Source organism: Habropoda laboriosa, unplaced genomic scaffold (assembly GCF_001263275.1).
Source record: "Habropoda laboriosa isolate 0110345459 unplaced genomic scaffold, ASM126327v1 scaffold22, whole genome shotgun sequence".
NCBI lineage: Eukaryota > Metazoa > Arthropoda > Insecta > Hymenoptera > Apidae > Habropoda > Habropoda laboriosa.
Window position 1 is genome coordinate 1058307 of NW_017100261.1, and position 15913 is coordinate 1074219.

The 15913-nt window shown below is 45.5% G+C and overlaps 1 protein-coding gene across 1 annotated transcript in view; it reads left to right on the plus strand.

Annotated features, from left to right (window-relative positions):
• The window catches only part of LOC108572725 (Down syndrome cell adhesion molecule-like protein Dscam2), a 110204-nt gene that overhangs the window by 42852 nt on the left and 51439 nt on the right, over positions 1-15913 (plus strand). Inside the window, exons 5-6 of the mRNA XM_017935001.1 lie at positions 7192-7441; positions 15454-15598. Coding sequence (XP_017790490.1) covers positions 7192-7441; positions 15454-15598 — 395 coding nt within the window. The remainder of the gene's footprint in view (positions 1-7191; positions 7442-15453; positions 15599-15913) is intronic.

Consider the following 15913-nt stretch of genomic DNA (forward strand, 5'->3'; position numbering starts at 1 on the left):
TAATTAAGAAGAAAAAAACCATTTGTTCTTACTTATATCCATACAATATACCGACAAAGTTTGATGGTAAAAAGCTTAAACACCCTGTACGTGAAATTTATTCCTCTCGAGTAACAGGTTAAACGAACGAAGCAGAAATTAGTAATTAGAAAACGGTTAGAAACGATTTTAAGGAAATGCTATCTAAAAATTGATAGCTTTATTCGCCGAGAGCTTCAACAGGTTAGTATCCGTTTCCCCTCGATTGGGTATCGCCAAGCCAATCGATTCCTTTTTATCTACTCGAACGACAACTTTGGTTCGCCTTCGACCCGCGACCACGTCGCGGCTCGAATCCTCGATACAGACGGGGAGCGATTATTTAAGCAGACGAAGTTTCGAAAGATTCTCGAAAAATTTCCACGTCTTCTCGACCAGAGATTCTTGGTCGGTCTCTCAACAGGTTAGAGGCATTCTATCCGGCGTCGATTGGATTTCACGAACGAACCGAATCCGTCCCTCTTCCTTCCTCTCATCCACCAGATAATCCCAATCCTTCGAGAAATCTTCAGCAACCACGGTCGTCGTTTCGATATTCCGTGATCGTGTCTCGACATCTTTTTTCCATCCGTCCCGCGGACTTCCGCGCTGTGAACTTCCGTTTGGTAGCGCGGAGGAAGGGTGGCAGTCTACTCTGGAAATAAATTTCACAACGATCTGACCGTTCTCCTCTGAGACGCTGCAAAGGGCCTCGAACTGGTTCTCGATGATAAGTAGCTTCTCTTCATCCAGCTGATACCTCAACAGGTTAGCTTTCCTTTATTCTATTTTGTAAACAACTCGAGAGATACAGCCGTTACTTTTTCTTCCTCTGCTCTGCACCCTCTTTTCTTTACCTCTTCCAACTTACCCTCACTCTCTCTCTCTTTCTCCACCAACCATCATCCCTCGGCCCGTTCACCGACAGAGAAACAGAGAAGGAGAGAGAGAGGCGAAGACTTTCTCGATGAGCGTCGATTCTATTTTCCAGCAGATCTGCAAACTACCAACGGGTCGGCGCGGCGTGCAGCATAACGGTTCGTTGCTCCGTGACTTTGTTAAGTCGATGGGATGTTCCCTTCGAGTTTTCTCTTAGCTCGACGAGCACGATCTCTTCTCTTGAGTCGGCGACGAACGGTTCTCGACGAATAAATTCGCATCGGTCTGAACGCGAGAGAGAGAGGGAGAGACGGTAACGAGTGAAGAGGTATCAAAACAGAGAGTCCCGCAGTATCGTCGTTGGCTAATTCTCACCGATGTGGATAATTGAGCAAAACGTCGGGGTAAACAGGGAGGCCGTAGTTATACGATCCGTGGAAGATGCCGGATAAATCTGGAAAACGTCGCAGCAAATATCAGCCTCCGTGGGTGAAAGGGGTAACAACGAGCGAACGAACACGCTTTTCTCACCGTGAACGAGAACGCTGCTATTAATTAGTATTAACTTCCGTTAATTAGTAGCCCGTAGTTCATAGCGGAGCAACGAGCCGACGCGACGGAGTTCTTTGATCTCTTAACAAGCTCCGTTAATTGTGTTCGCGATGTTTCCCGGGACGATGAACGCGAGCATTGTGTCGACGATAAAAGAGAGAGAGAGGGAGAGAGAAAGGGGTGTAGAATAGAGGAAGAGTGGACGAGTTGATGACTGGTGCGTATCGATCTAAAGCTGAAACGATCGAACGATCATGAACCAACGTTCATTCGTCGACTCGTTCGCGAAAACTGTCGGATCGCGTCGAGCCTCCTCCTCCTCCCCTCTGGTGACTCGCGAAAATACGCGCCGCGTAGCGTGTTGAGCGTAACGGGACGAACGATGCCAGCTCGAGCTCGCAAATCGCATATCCCGTCAAAACAACGAATACCTAGAGCGTCCGCACACGCACCGGGCATCAGGTTTTGACCTCCGGGATCGTTGTAAGCGTATTAACCCAGGCGTCGATTGCCCGTGCAAAAGCGGAATAATTAATAACGTTCGAAACGAAATGTCAAACGATGGGTAGGATGCACGGCTAATCCATTCTGCTACTGTGTCCCTTGTTCCCTCCCCGTTGTTATACATACATCCGATTTTCCGTGAAATTTTCAAACTCGCACGCGAACGATTTGACGCTCGATTACGGCTGACACCGATATCCTCTCGTCTCTCTCTCTCTCTCTCTCTCTGGCCGTCTACCCCTCGACGATTATTTGTTTGGAACGTTCCCTGGAGAATCGGAGGAAGGCACGAGGTGGCTGGTTATATCGAGACACGATTCGCTTACGAGATTGTGACTCGATCGAATGGAAAATTAGAGCGGTGTAGACATTTAGGGAATAGAACGAGGGTGGTAGCTTTGGTACGCGATCCTTTGGACGGCGGCGGATTTATAAAAGGACAGATCGGTAAATGGTCCATATCGGGAGGGAATCGATGAAATAGCATTCATTCGCCGGAAGCTTCTCGCATAACTTTTGCAGTCATCAGCAAAGAAACGCTTATTGCGAATGGATCCCCTCCTCTCCCCGTATATTGGCCGCCGTTCCTTCCTTCCTTCCATTAACGCGACTCCATTTTGTCGTCGCTTTATTAAAATCTTCGACAACGCGTCTCTTCGTTCACGCACCGACTTTTTACGAGCTTTCTCCCTGGATGAACTTTCGTGTCAGCAGTTTCACCCAATTGTGAAACGTCACCGGTGTCTCGTATCTTTGAAGGAAGAGAAAGTTTACGGTATCTCTTCTTCTTCTTCGATATTTCCGAAAAATCTTTTCCGACAGATTCGACGAAAGGTTGGCAGAAAGTAGATACACGACGGCAGAGAAAGTAAGCCTGTATAGCACGACTTATTCGGTTTTCACATAAGAGGAATCGTTTCATTCGTCTAATCCTACGGAACGTTCACTTGACGACGTTCTCGCGAGTACAGTGCAGCGAGTCGAGAAAGTTCCCGCTGGCATTCCACGCGAGCTGTGGCGCGTTCCAACGGAATTTATGATTATTTGCCCCTGTTTTTCGAGACGTCCTCGCTGTAATTCTCCCTATTCTCTTCCCTCGATTCGCCTTCTCCCCTCTAACGGGGGAAAGATAACGGCATCGAACGAAGAATCGGGATCTTGTATCGCTCGATTATACCGGCGACGTAAACGCGCCGGTGGATGTCATAATAAACGCGAGATACGATACGCCCGGGCCGTAAGAGAGATGGAAACAAGAAGGAAGACAAAGGGTGTCGAGGTGCAACTCGACGCCTTCGCAAGGTTTGCCCTTTTTTTTCTTCTTCTTCTCCTTCGCCGTTCTTACCTCACTTCTTCCCCAAGAGGCAGCTCGTTCGGTCGCCTTTAAAGGCGCCATCCTTGCGCATCTTATTTCCCATTCCTTCCTCGGGCTGCTTGAATACCGTATCAAAGGATATTTAAACCGGTCTTCGGTTTGAAAGAAAGTTTCCTTTAGGGCGATGGAACAAAAGCGGCCGGGCGAGAGCAACGTGCGCGCGATCCTCTCGACAATATTTAATGGCCGTCGTGTCGCCGTGGTTCGATTCACAGCTCGTGAGGACGCTCGTCCAATCTCCTTCTCTTTCTCTCTGTCTCTGTGTCCACGAAACGGAGGAGAGAGAGTTTCGTATCTCGTCCAACTCGCAAAATCGTCCCGGTCGAACGTGGAATTTTTGAATATAAATCCCCTGGCCCGTTTATTGCGGTCTTTTCAGCAACAGCAGCAAGGAGCCTCGTCCTTCTTTCTCCGCGGATCGTTTCCCTGCCTTCGATATATATAGATATATATTATATGCACGTGAAATCTCTTCTTCGATCCTTTGACGCGCAGAACGCTTTCGAAATTCATGGCCGTAGGGCTGGTCGTGTTACGTGAAGCTAGGCCAAAGTGTGTACAGATGTGCTGTGTACACCCATATGCGCGGGTATGGTCTATTGATGTATCGCTGGTAATCAGGGCGCAGAATCGTCGTTGGACCTCTCTGTGTACAACCTTACCGTTGGATAAATGAACCCCTGTAATAATACGTAAGACAGATTCCTCTCCTCGTTGTGATCAAAGGCATGTTTCCTCGATTGACGATCAATTAACCAGCTGAAGACGCGCGTATGGAAATTCCAGTAGGCCAACATTCCTATTCAGACGCGTTCTGCTGCACCGACGACGACGACGACGACGACTCCCTCGCTCGCTCGCTCTCTGTACGCGGTCTCCCGTGTCTGACTAGGTCGAGCCTTTTCTACTTACCCGGGTTAATCCCGCCGTCACCGACGTTCCAAGCTTTTTAACGTTACATCTGCTGTACCGCGGATGAATGTGCTATGATTTTTACCTCGGTGCAATTTAACTTTTAGCAAAAATTCCTACACTTCCTAGATATCCTCGGTGTATTTTCAGATATTATTTTTTTGCAGTAGGATGTCGTTGGGGTTCGGTGGAAAATAACGTATTGTCGAATTTATATGTACGTTATTGTATCGAATTTATTTTTGCGATATTTTCTGGGTAAACGTGAGCGATATTTGGTACGACGTAAATATCCATTTGTCGATTTTAAGTTGGGTTGACTTATCACGTTCTATGCCGTGTATACACCGTCGACGGTACATGACAATTTCTGGAAATTTTAATTAAACGAGAAATATTCCTGGGAAATAGGTACAATGTTAGGTTACAGTGTGAAATATTCAGCTGTATTGATACTATTCTATATTTGGAATAAACGGAAGCAATACTCGGTGTGACCTAAATATTTGTTATACTGAAACTTTCGTTATACGAAAAATGTTCGTGTAAAGTATAAACAGTGTAGGATTAAAGTGTGATGAATTCACATTGTATCGATAGTATTTTATATTTGAAATAATCGGGAGTGAAATTAGGGCATTTGTTAATTTAAGCACCGATTGGATTAGCACGTTCTGTACCATTTTTATTGTCGATGGTACACGACAGTTTTCAGAATAAAATCTTTCGTTAACCCTTTGCGCTTTGAGCACTCTTTGATACGATGGACCAGCAATTTTAACACACTTCGACAGTGAACCTTTTAAAACAACTTTTTAAATTTATTTTCTTTTATTTCTTGCGCTAATTTCCTTCGTTTTGATGTAAATAAAGCTTGAATGGAGTTATGGTGCATATTACGAATAGCACCAGTGGAGTGCAACGGGTTAAACGAGAAAAAAAGTGTCACAGTGGTGTAAGTGACATTTCCGAAAATTTAGACTTAAGTACTAAAATGCAATCTATACATGCGAAACTGTTAAAAAGACAAGTGAAGTAAGTTATAATTGAGACGATGCAGTAGCAAATTTAATGCTGTGAAATTCATTTGATCATTTCTTATAACATTCTCTGTTTCTCAGAATAAAGAAATTCTGACTTACACCACTGTCACTTCAACCCTCTAATTTCTTCCGAACAGACAACAGAATACACTAGGTCGAGACATAGTCAACTCCCCGGTGAAAATTTCAAGTCCATTTTCTCGAAAACAAAGCCTTATAAGAAAAAATTTTTCCGGTTGTACCATCAGTTACCGACCACCCGGTATAAGATTAAACGATCAAGAATTAAACTGTATCGATGCTCTTCTACATTTAAATCCCATAAGCCGCAAAGTATATTTCTCAATACTTTTATACATTATTTCTGTTGGAAAGTATCCCCGTTATTCCGATCGAAAATTCAATCAACTTTTCCTCCCAGTAGTCACAACTGCACGAGAACATCCATAGAGGGAGAGAGAGAGAGTCGTTGATCCGTCGCGCGACTTATTATTGCCCACAGCGTGTGCGCAGTTGAACCGCTTTCGCCGCAACCCGTTTACAGAGAACGATTCTCGTTAATGATAAATCAGATGGGCCAGCGGCAAACTGATCAAAGGGAGATGACCGCGCGACCCGGAAGCAATTAAGCTTTCGAAGGTGGACGATGAAATACCCAACAGGACATTCGATTTGCCGGCATGGCCGCTCACGCTCGCCTGGAATTTCTCCCGTTGTGTCTGAGCACGTTAAGCGTTTTCTACTCGCGTTCCGGAACGATTGCGTGCCGCCTCTCTTCTTTTCCACGCCGCCCGTTCCTATCGATTCCCTCGAGTTTCCTTCGATCCGCCGTCTTTCCACGCCGATCTCTCATAATTCGAACGGCCTGGAGAGAATCTAGCCTAACCGATAGACGGAGGATTAAAGGATAGTACGAGGCGGAGATTGAACGTTCCGTCGATGTTTCGAAAATGGATAAGGAAATTGGAGGATGGTATTGATAGAGCTACTGCTCGCGTTAAGCACCGTGAACAAAGCACCAACGAAATATCATCTGGCTTTGTTTGTGTGATGCCGTGAAATCGGATCTTCGTCTTATGACGTTGCATAGGTTAGGTAATTTATTACGTCGGTAACACAGGATGGATGTTAAATATAGGAGCTATAGCTGGAGAGAGAGATCGGCGGATTGATCTCCTGTCGTTCACGTAGAGATAAGATTTTGGTTTACCTTGACCATGGGAAATGGTGGTATATATATATTGGTGACATAGTATGCATCGTGAATAAGGGTGATTCGAATGAGTTCTCTTAAAGAGTCTTTAGATGGTTAGTAATCGAGGCAGCATTCGTTCTTACTGCACTCTTTCATAGATCAACTCATTTCTCGTGCATAGATTCACCGATTCATCTGAAAATGAAGGGTGAAAGACGAGGTCTCCAGGAAATGGGTAATTTACAAGGAAGATTCTTCCTTGCCTTTGTGTTGGACTCTGGATAGCGTCCACCCAATTTCTCTTGGACTCTAATCACCTTTGGAGAACCAACGAAGGGAGAGGGGCGTCTCCAGAGAGGAGAAGTGTTTTGTTGTGCATGCCTTCGTAGTGAATTCGGGATTGAATTTCTTGGACTTTCTGGAGAGGACAGAGAGAGTCCAAGAGAGAGAGAGAGAGAGAGCAGAAAGAGTCCATGTAATATATATAAGAATCTCGTATCGAGCTTTCTCAAATCGAACCGTGCCAGAATCGACGTTCACGTTCGAGAAAGCACCGCGCAGCTGTCGAGGTTTCCCTCGAAATCGGCGGACCAAAGCCAACTTTTCCCTCGCGAACGATATTAAGTTCTAAGGACAGTCGGGGATATTAAAAGTGACATTTATTGGCGAACGTGCGCTGAAGCTAACGTCCACGAAATCGATAACTGTTGCAGGTTACCGTCGACCTAGGCAAGGATGCGGAGTTTCAGTGTTCTGTCACCGGACAACCGGTTCCAGTGATCTTCTGGACGAAGGATGGACTTCCTGTCAGAGAAGGGGCTTCTGGTAGGAGCAAGATCACTGGAAACGACGGGTCCACGTTGCACGTTACCTCTGTGGTGAGGGACGACAAGGGGATGTATCAGTGTTTCGCGAAGAACGACTACGAGATGGTCCAGGCGACCGCAGAGCTACGTCTAGGGGGTGAGTGCGCTTTAATTCTTAAACTTTCATTCGCCTGTTTTACGAACGGTGCGTGTGTGTTGAACGAGGCGAGAGAGCCTGGCTTGGCCAGCGCGCGGAATTACCCCCTTCGAAAGTTAAAAAATTTAAGAGCGATGAAAATATATCTGACGCCTGTTTCTTCAGTCCTTCGCCTATAGCGGTGGTAACGCCACGGTTAACTTTTTCCCTGGCAAAACGTAACTCGTACAACAGCAAGATGTACTTAAAGCGTGTTGCTGCACCGGGGGTCAAGACGGATTAGTGTACCTAAGCGCTCGTAACCCTCCTCTCCTCTACACTTCTACCACACCTCTTCCCCCTCCTTTTCACGAGGCTAGCTTCTACGAGGTTCGCGGAAGTTTTATAAAAGTTCCGTCTGAAAATAATAAGGCTGAATTAAAGCTATTACCAGGTCCACTGTTAACCAAGGCTCTCTATTGCGAAACTTTTCCCTACGACCACTTCCGACGACCCACCGCCGCTTTTTATCGGCTATACGCCCAAGTAAGTCCGTTAAACGCGATAAAAATACGTATTACAATGACGCTTTATCCCCACCCCGTTTATCCGTCGGATGAGTTAAATATTTTTAATTAACGGCGAAGTTTTCGCCGGGGCGAAACGTCTACCTGTGGTTCTCGTGCTTCGTTAATCTCGGAAACGAGACTTCGCCAGACTGGTGAAGAACACGTCGAGAAGTTCGACGAACGAACGAGTCGATATATCGGCTCGTAAGTAGGATATAAAATTCTCCCCCGGCACCTTTAGTTTCGTTTCAGAATTTCACCTGGAATGTATACTCCCCGTGGCTGGCAACATGATTCCACGCTTCGTCGCATCCAGCTGCCTCTCCTTTTTCACCTCCTTTTCCACCCTGCTATCCGAGGGAAACCACTCTCGTTCAATACGCGCAACCGAATTCTTTCATTACTCCGTCGGTTCTCCCGATCTCGCCGCGTCGCGGTCTCGCCCATTCTCGCGCCCATTCTCGAGGAGGGCGACGCGACAAAAAGCTCGGTCTGCCAGAGCTCTGCCGGGGTGGGTGGTTGAGAGGGGAAATAAGACCGCGGAGCGAGGACGAAAGGAGAAGGAGGAGGAAAGGTGTAAAAGGACGAAAGAAGGACGAAGAAGACGAAGAAAATAGTAAAGGATGAAAAAGCTCGAGGGAGAGAGAGAGGAGAGCGTCGAAAGGAAGAGAGGAGGAGGGAAAAAAATGCTTAACGAGGGCGATGCATAATGGAGAAAGGAGAAATCCACTGGCTGGCGTGCCGTGAAATAAATACATACCATTTGTCTTAGTCACGAGGGTGGGAAGCCGGGCGAAGCTGCCGCCAGCTCGTGGAGTGAAAGAAACGCGTCGCTAGAGGGATGAGGAGCGTCGGTTAAAAGTGTTGGTGTGGTGCCCAGCTCGAAATTCCCGCGCAAAAACCCAGAACGAACGAACGCTCCATGGCCGTGGCCTGAACGAATTGCGCTTTACCCTTCTCACCCTCTGTCCCACTATTTCTCATCACGTTCCACCCACGAAATGCAGGGCCGAAATATTCCGGTGGGGCCGACGTCTTTAAAACTAGCGTGGAAGAACGAAAACGCCTGGCTTCCGCGTGACATAATCCATTACCTTAAACGACGCTGTCAGTCGAGCGTCTTAAGTGCACGTACATACCGACGGCCATTTTCGTCTTAGTGTCACGTATACGCGGCTGAAGCATCGGCTGACATTTCTCACAGGGCTAGATGTCCCGTGCAACAACGTCTTCGTTTACTATCCCATCCCTCTTATCCACCTGCCTCTTGTTTCGTTGGCTAGTTTCGAAACGCGAGAGCGAGAGGTTCCTCGCGACTCGACGACGGCTCGAGAATCGGGGGGGAAAAAAGAGGATGTGCCGGAAGAAGGAACGACGGAAGATGTAACGTGGAATGTAATGTCGCGGTGTTTTGTTTTACACTTGGTAGAAATGTTTAGCGAATGGTTGAGTAATACGGGTACTGTTTTGCAGTTTTCGGGTAAGTGCTGTGCTGTTTTTTATAGTTATCTTTCTAGAGGGCTAGATCCTTTGGGAATAATGTTCTTATTCTTAGAGCAGTGAAACGTAGGGCTGCTTGCCATCCTTAAATTTTCTCGTATGAATCTTGTGACACCCGATAGATATGTAACTTCGAGCCAGTAGCAATCGTTGGTCGTCTGGATTGTCTCCTCTCGTAAACACTCTCTGTGGCCACACGTAGGCTACATATCTGCCATAAATCGTACGAAAAATACACTGTCGTTAACATACTAACGTAGGAATACTGTTATCACTAGGCAGCGGGTTTGTAAGCAAATTTCTATTTTTCAGAATATAGTAAAAAAAGTAGAACTTGGGCAGAAAATTATTTCACCTACTAGCTACTATAAAAAGCTCTATAATTCAGGTATTTGGTATATTTTTCATATTGCGTGCAATCTGTACAAATGCGTAAAAATCCGCAGTCTAGTTATCACTATTTGGTTATTATTGTTGTTTGCTTATATTAATGTAATTTCAACTAAATTTCCAGTGGTGATTGAGTGAGTGCAAATTAACACATTGCGTATGGGTCACGAGATATATCGTTTATAGTAAACCGAACTTTGTGGCCGGGTTACGAGATATCTCGTTTTAATGTTTTTTCACACGCGCGTCTCGATTTCTCAAGAAATTAAAAATGAATTTGTTTGTTACATTACCAAGGCAACGAAGCCTTGCATATTCTTGCGACAAATGATTAGCGAAATAAAAGAAAAAAAAAAAAGTGAAGTCCGTTCGTCCAATGGAAAAAGGAGCAAAACCAGATACAGTTGCAAATTATGCCAAATACCATTGCACAAAGGAGAATGCTTCACCAGATATCATACTCCGAAGCATTATTCAAGTTTGTAAAATAAATAATAATTAATCGATTTAATTTTATTTATATAACAAATAATAGTTAAAATGTAAAAAAGCCTACATACGTAATATTTAAGAATATAAATAAGAATATGCATTGTACAAAGTTTTTTTCGAGCGTTAAAAAATGTGCGGGCCCTGGAAGCGGGTTGAGCGAGCAGAGGTGTCGAACGCAATGTGTTAACATGTAGTCTGTACTTAAAAATACTCGTAAACAGGCAGAGGAAAAGACGAACGAAGAGTCATAAGACAAAAATTCTGTTTACTGTAAAATATTTAATTAAAAGTTTCCCCGGTTCTCCTCTAAACCCTCCCGCATTAATATCGAATATCTCGGTAATTTTCCGGTTGATCCGAGAGGTTAACATTACAGCTATCAAAGCAATTTACTTTATATTTTAAACTGTTAACTCTCCTCGGAGAATGTCTGCATTAGTAAAAGAGTTTATTCTTGTTTCACGCGATAAGAAGATATTCTCGTCCCTCGGATCGGCAGATGTCGATTATCGCGACGCTTAAAAGGTACCAGATGCGTCCGATTTCAAACTTCGTTCTACAATTACTTCGAACAGTTTTAATGAAGACCAAGAGTTCATTTTATTCGCCGAACGTCCCTGCTCTGTCGCGGGGGATATTGAACGATGCCCCTCGAACGTCGGGTAAAACGTAGAAGGGACAGGCGTTCGTTTATTTCCCTGGGCGGACTCTATTTCTCAGTCGGGTCGTTGTGCCCGTGGAAATTTTTAAACGTCGACGAGAAAAAAAAAACAAAGAGAAAGTTGGAATTTCACCGATCAGTTCGTTCGTTCAGTCAGTCGCGGGGCTCGAGAACACGTTCAATTCTCCGCGGTTAATAACTTTCCCTCTCGGTCTCTCGCCGATAAGTCACGACGTTCCCCGTTCGTTCCTTTTGTCCACGAGGACGCGCTCTGCCTTCCTTTTCATCGACCACCACTACTGTCCTTTTAAATAATTCATGCGTTCAAGCGAACGCAGGATTTTGAGAAATGAAAGGAAGGGAAAAAAAGCACGTAGAATCGAAATCGTTCTATTCCTCTCTCTCTCTCTCTCTCATTTTCGCTCTTTCCTCTCTCTCTCTTTCTCACTGTCGATGCGTATCGCTTTGTGCAACTCGAAATAATTGGAAGCGGACTAATCCTCTCGCGTGACAAAGGGAAAGGAATCAAAGCGGCGAACTTTTGTAACGATGCCGAACCGACTTTGAAAAGAGGGGAAACAGATGTACGCGCGTAACGTAGAAACGCTTCTATCCGCTAACAGCGCGGTTTTTTCCTTTTTCTATCTCTCTCTTTTTTTGCTCTGTCTCTTTTCTTCCTCCAATTTATTCGACCGAGGGCCAAAAGAGGGGGTCGGAATGGGGGAAGAGGGCAAAGCGGAACGGTTTATGGAACGCACATATGGCCCGTGGAAAAGAATTAGAGAGAAAGGAAACCGTCGATTTTGGCACCGGGCCAAATGATTCCACGTGAATATTCGGGCTCGTCGAAATTGCGAAATATTTTGTAAAATACCGGCGTTAAATTTTTTCACCGGACCGATCGCGTAAGTCAATATTCACAGTACCTCCTCTCTCTCTCTCTCTCTCTCGCCTCTCGGCGTGTTTCCTTTTTCTGGTTTTTATAAACGAACGGCAACGATAAAGAGGCGTTTTTCACACCGGTAATATCGCCACCTGCCTGTCCTGTCATTTTCATAGAACGCGACAGATCTCTCTGGCGGGAACGGTTCTCACCGGTACTGGCAAACTTCCATTTTATTTATACCGCGCTTTAGCGCATTTCCCGGGCCGGCAATCGCGCCACGGTAAATAATGTCTTCCTGTCGAATTACCGAATCGCAAATCGCCCTCGTCTTCTCCCCGCACCACCGTCGATACGCTCTGTTTCCTATCAACGAACGAGCGCAGTTTCAACCACGTCCCGAGTATGTCCGAATGTGAAACAACGCTCGGGAGGTTATTGCGAAAATGTTCAAATTCGAAGAATTATTGTGTGCATCACGGGACGTGAATAAATTTCGGGGTTCAACGGAAACCTTGGATAAAAGGATCGGCGGCGAAGGTTCGATTTTACGGAAGCGTAGTCGCGAGTGAGGATAGTGTATAGACGCGTAATTGCAAGAGGGAATCGTACGCTATGCAAGGCAGAACAATTAATACCGTGTTCTCCTAACAAAGCCATAATGACGACTCTATGATCGACTCGTACTACTGCGGCTGTCTGACCACCAAGACACGAACCACTGCGAGCCTCTCTCATCAAAGCGACCAGCCATACGCGGCTAAACCCTACTACTAGATTGAATCTACAATTTCTCGCCGTTCCGTAATAATCGCAAATTGCTCTCGAATATCTACCAAGAACACCGCAGCCGTTCTGAAACGTTCAAACGTGGAAAGAAACAGAGCGTTGACATTGGAGAATGCAGCAGTGAAACGCGTTGAAACGAGAGAAATTTGGATTCTTTCCTATCTCTTCGTTTGTCTACTGGATGAAAAACTGACAGGTATTTAACACTAGAATTAACACTCCAGTCAAAATGATTAGTTTCACAATTTGATCTTAAAATTCCTACTTCGTGTTACACTTTTTCTCCGAAGCGATGTCATGACTTTTGCAGCAATAACTAGAGAAAGAGTATTACGAATTTTATTTCTTTTTGTTTTATTCAAAATCGACATAATTTTGTATCATGGCTACTAATACTAATGCCAGTAAAAATCGCTTACCGAGTCCAAGTTAATAAAGTTTAGAACAATAACGAGTGTATTTGAAATTCAGGACTCAATGATAGTCATCGCAATGTCTCTGTTCTCTCTACTTTACGCTAACACTTTAATTCTTATTCACATTGCGCTATTCTTTCTGTTGTATTGCAAAAATCTAAAATAAATGGGAAACTAATTTCTATACGCCTAGGAAGTAATTTAAAAAAAAATTGATGATTTTTGGCATTTAAAACTGAGGAAAATGTGAACGTTATAGGGTTAATACTCTATAACTCTATGACTCTCGCTCGTCTCGTTCAACCGCTCGTTCTCTCCTTCTCTAGATCTTTCATCGTTTTTCTCTCACGTCCACCCAAATCTTTGAAAGGTCTTCGTTCACCCGATACTCTCACGCTCTCGTTCCAAACAATTTTCATTCACACCACTATTCTTGCTAAACATTCGCACGAAAAGTCCTATCACACGTCTACCTCTGTGTCCAAACACTCGCTTAAATATTTACAATCTACCATAACCCATCACTCTCGCAATAGGCGCTCGTATGACAAAGGAATAGAAAAGTGACAGAGTGAGAACAAGAAAATGTGAGGCAAAGCGAGGAAGAATGAAAATTTGTGGAACGAAAGCATATTTCTGAAGCACTTTTCTGTCCTAAGCGCTCGAATACGGCCACTAGCCACTCATTTCATCGTAACCACCTTATTTCCTTTTCCTACAATTTCACCCTACTCCTGAAAAGAGAAGAAGAACGATCCACGCAAATCGATCGGTCAACGTTCGCTCAAAGACGGCGTACCAACTTCGAACCAGCATCGAGGAGGACAGAGAGGCATCGTCCGATGGGGCGATACGGTGAACGGAACGGTGCGAGGTTTTCGATAACCTACGGTACACCGGGTTTCGGTGAATGACAACGAGAACCCGCGTCGCGTATTATTGTACGCGATGGCGCAAAACGGGGCGTGGCATTCGGCAATACGGCATCCTGATTTACGCCGTGAGCAAACAGCCGCGCAGCTCCGTGCAGCTCGGTTATTGTCGGCTCTATAATTTGGGGTTAATTCACTAGGCGGCACTCGAGTTCAGGCGTCAAACCGCAGATCGATAGTTCTGCCCGCGTACAGGCCTTGTCATGTAAATGTTGCGTGCATAATACCCCGCCTTGCGGCGAGCCAGGATCATTTCCACGGATCGTACGCGCCGCCTCCTTGTGTATGCGTGACCCCGAACACCCACAGGCCACCTGAACCAGGTGCACCGATATTCTCTAGCCACAGTTACACTCCATCCCCTATTCCGCTCGTTAGTTCACCATCCTGCACGGGAATTTCGATCCCTTTCCTTGCAACTTCCAGATCCGAATGAATTTGAATTTCATCCTGGAATTCTGATCCACGCGATCCCATTCGAGAGGTTGGTTCACGTTTGTAGTTTCGTTTTAAAGAGAAATGCGTTCGCGATACAGAGAGAGAGAGAGGGAGAGAATGTGTACGTGTGTGTTGGATTGTAGGAAAATGAAGTTTGTCAGAGTTATCGGTTGTATTAGCGACACTTTGTTCCACGTGTTGTTACCTGGAATAACAAGGAGGGACACGTCTAATTCCCGGGTGCAGAAACAGAAGCAATTCTCTATACGGGCAAATCCCCACCTATAATCTGCACGCATTTACCTGCTTATGGTGTGTATACACGCACCATTGAATTATTTCGAAATCTCGATGGATTCCGGGTGAATTCCAGCGGCGATCGATTCCATCTGGTGAAATTGAAACACGCCGGGTCCGGCGTAATGTTGCTAGAAGCGTCATTTAGTTTTCGCGTATCGCCCGCGGTGTGGAGGGTGAAACGGCGTCGGGAGGGAAAATACGCGCAACCCCCGACGAATTACCATTCGCTGCTCTCTCCCTCTATCTTTCTCTCTCACGCAGTCGCCTGGTGAATGGAAAAAAGCGATATTCAACTTTGAAACCATAAAATGAAAACGCGGAACAAAATAACCAACCAAATTAAGCCAACCCTTTTTTTATTCCATAGCGCGAGTTCAACGAGTTTTTCGAGAACGATTATCCCCCTCGAACGAGTGAAAAAAAAAAAAGGAAGAAAAATACACGCGAAGCACGCGCGGGGAAAGAAAATTATATTCCACGGTTTTCACCTCGAACCTTCGACCCACTTTAACGCCCATTAACCGACGGCCACCATTTGCATAATTGTTTTAAAAAAAGAAGGAAAGAGAAAACTGCTCGTCGACGTCGTCGACGGCGTTTCATCGTCGACAACGTGGGGATCGAGAAGCGTTTAAATCCTTTAATGGTTCTCTCTCTGTGTAGACGCAGCGCCGCAGCTTCTGTACAAATTCATCGAACAGACCATCCAACCGGGTCCTTCGGTGTCGTTGAAGTGCATCGCAACAGGAAATCCAACGCCACACTTCTCCTGGACCCTGGACGGTTTTCCTCTTCCGCAGAACGACAGGTAATGACGTTGTTTCACACCGCGGGACGATAGATTAAGAACGAAAGGGACGCGTGGAGGCCTGCTCCTCTGCGGCGAGGCGTAAAATCGATGGATGGTGTGTACACAATTATTTTCGGTTATTAAACCGCGGCTATTACGATCGACAGAAAATCAGACCGGCCTGGCCGTTATAACGCCAGGGTATCCCGTGGGAACGGGATACACTTGCCCCGCGGGCTTCGATTCTCTGAGCCAATTGAGGGGAAAATTACCAATCAACCGGGCTCTCGGTCTAAACTTTTTAGAATCGCTCGATTTAGAGATGATAGATCT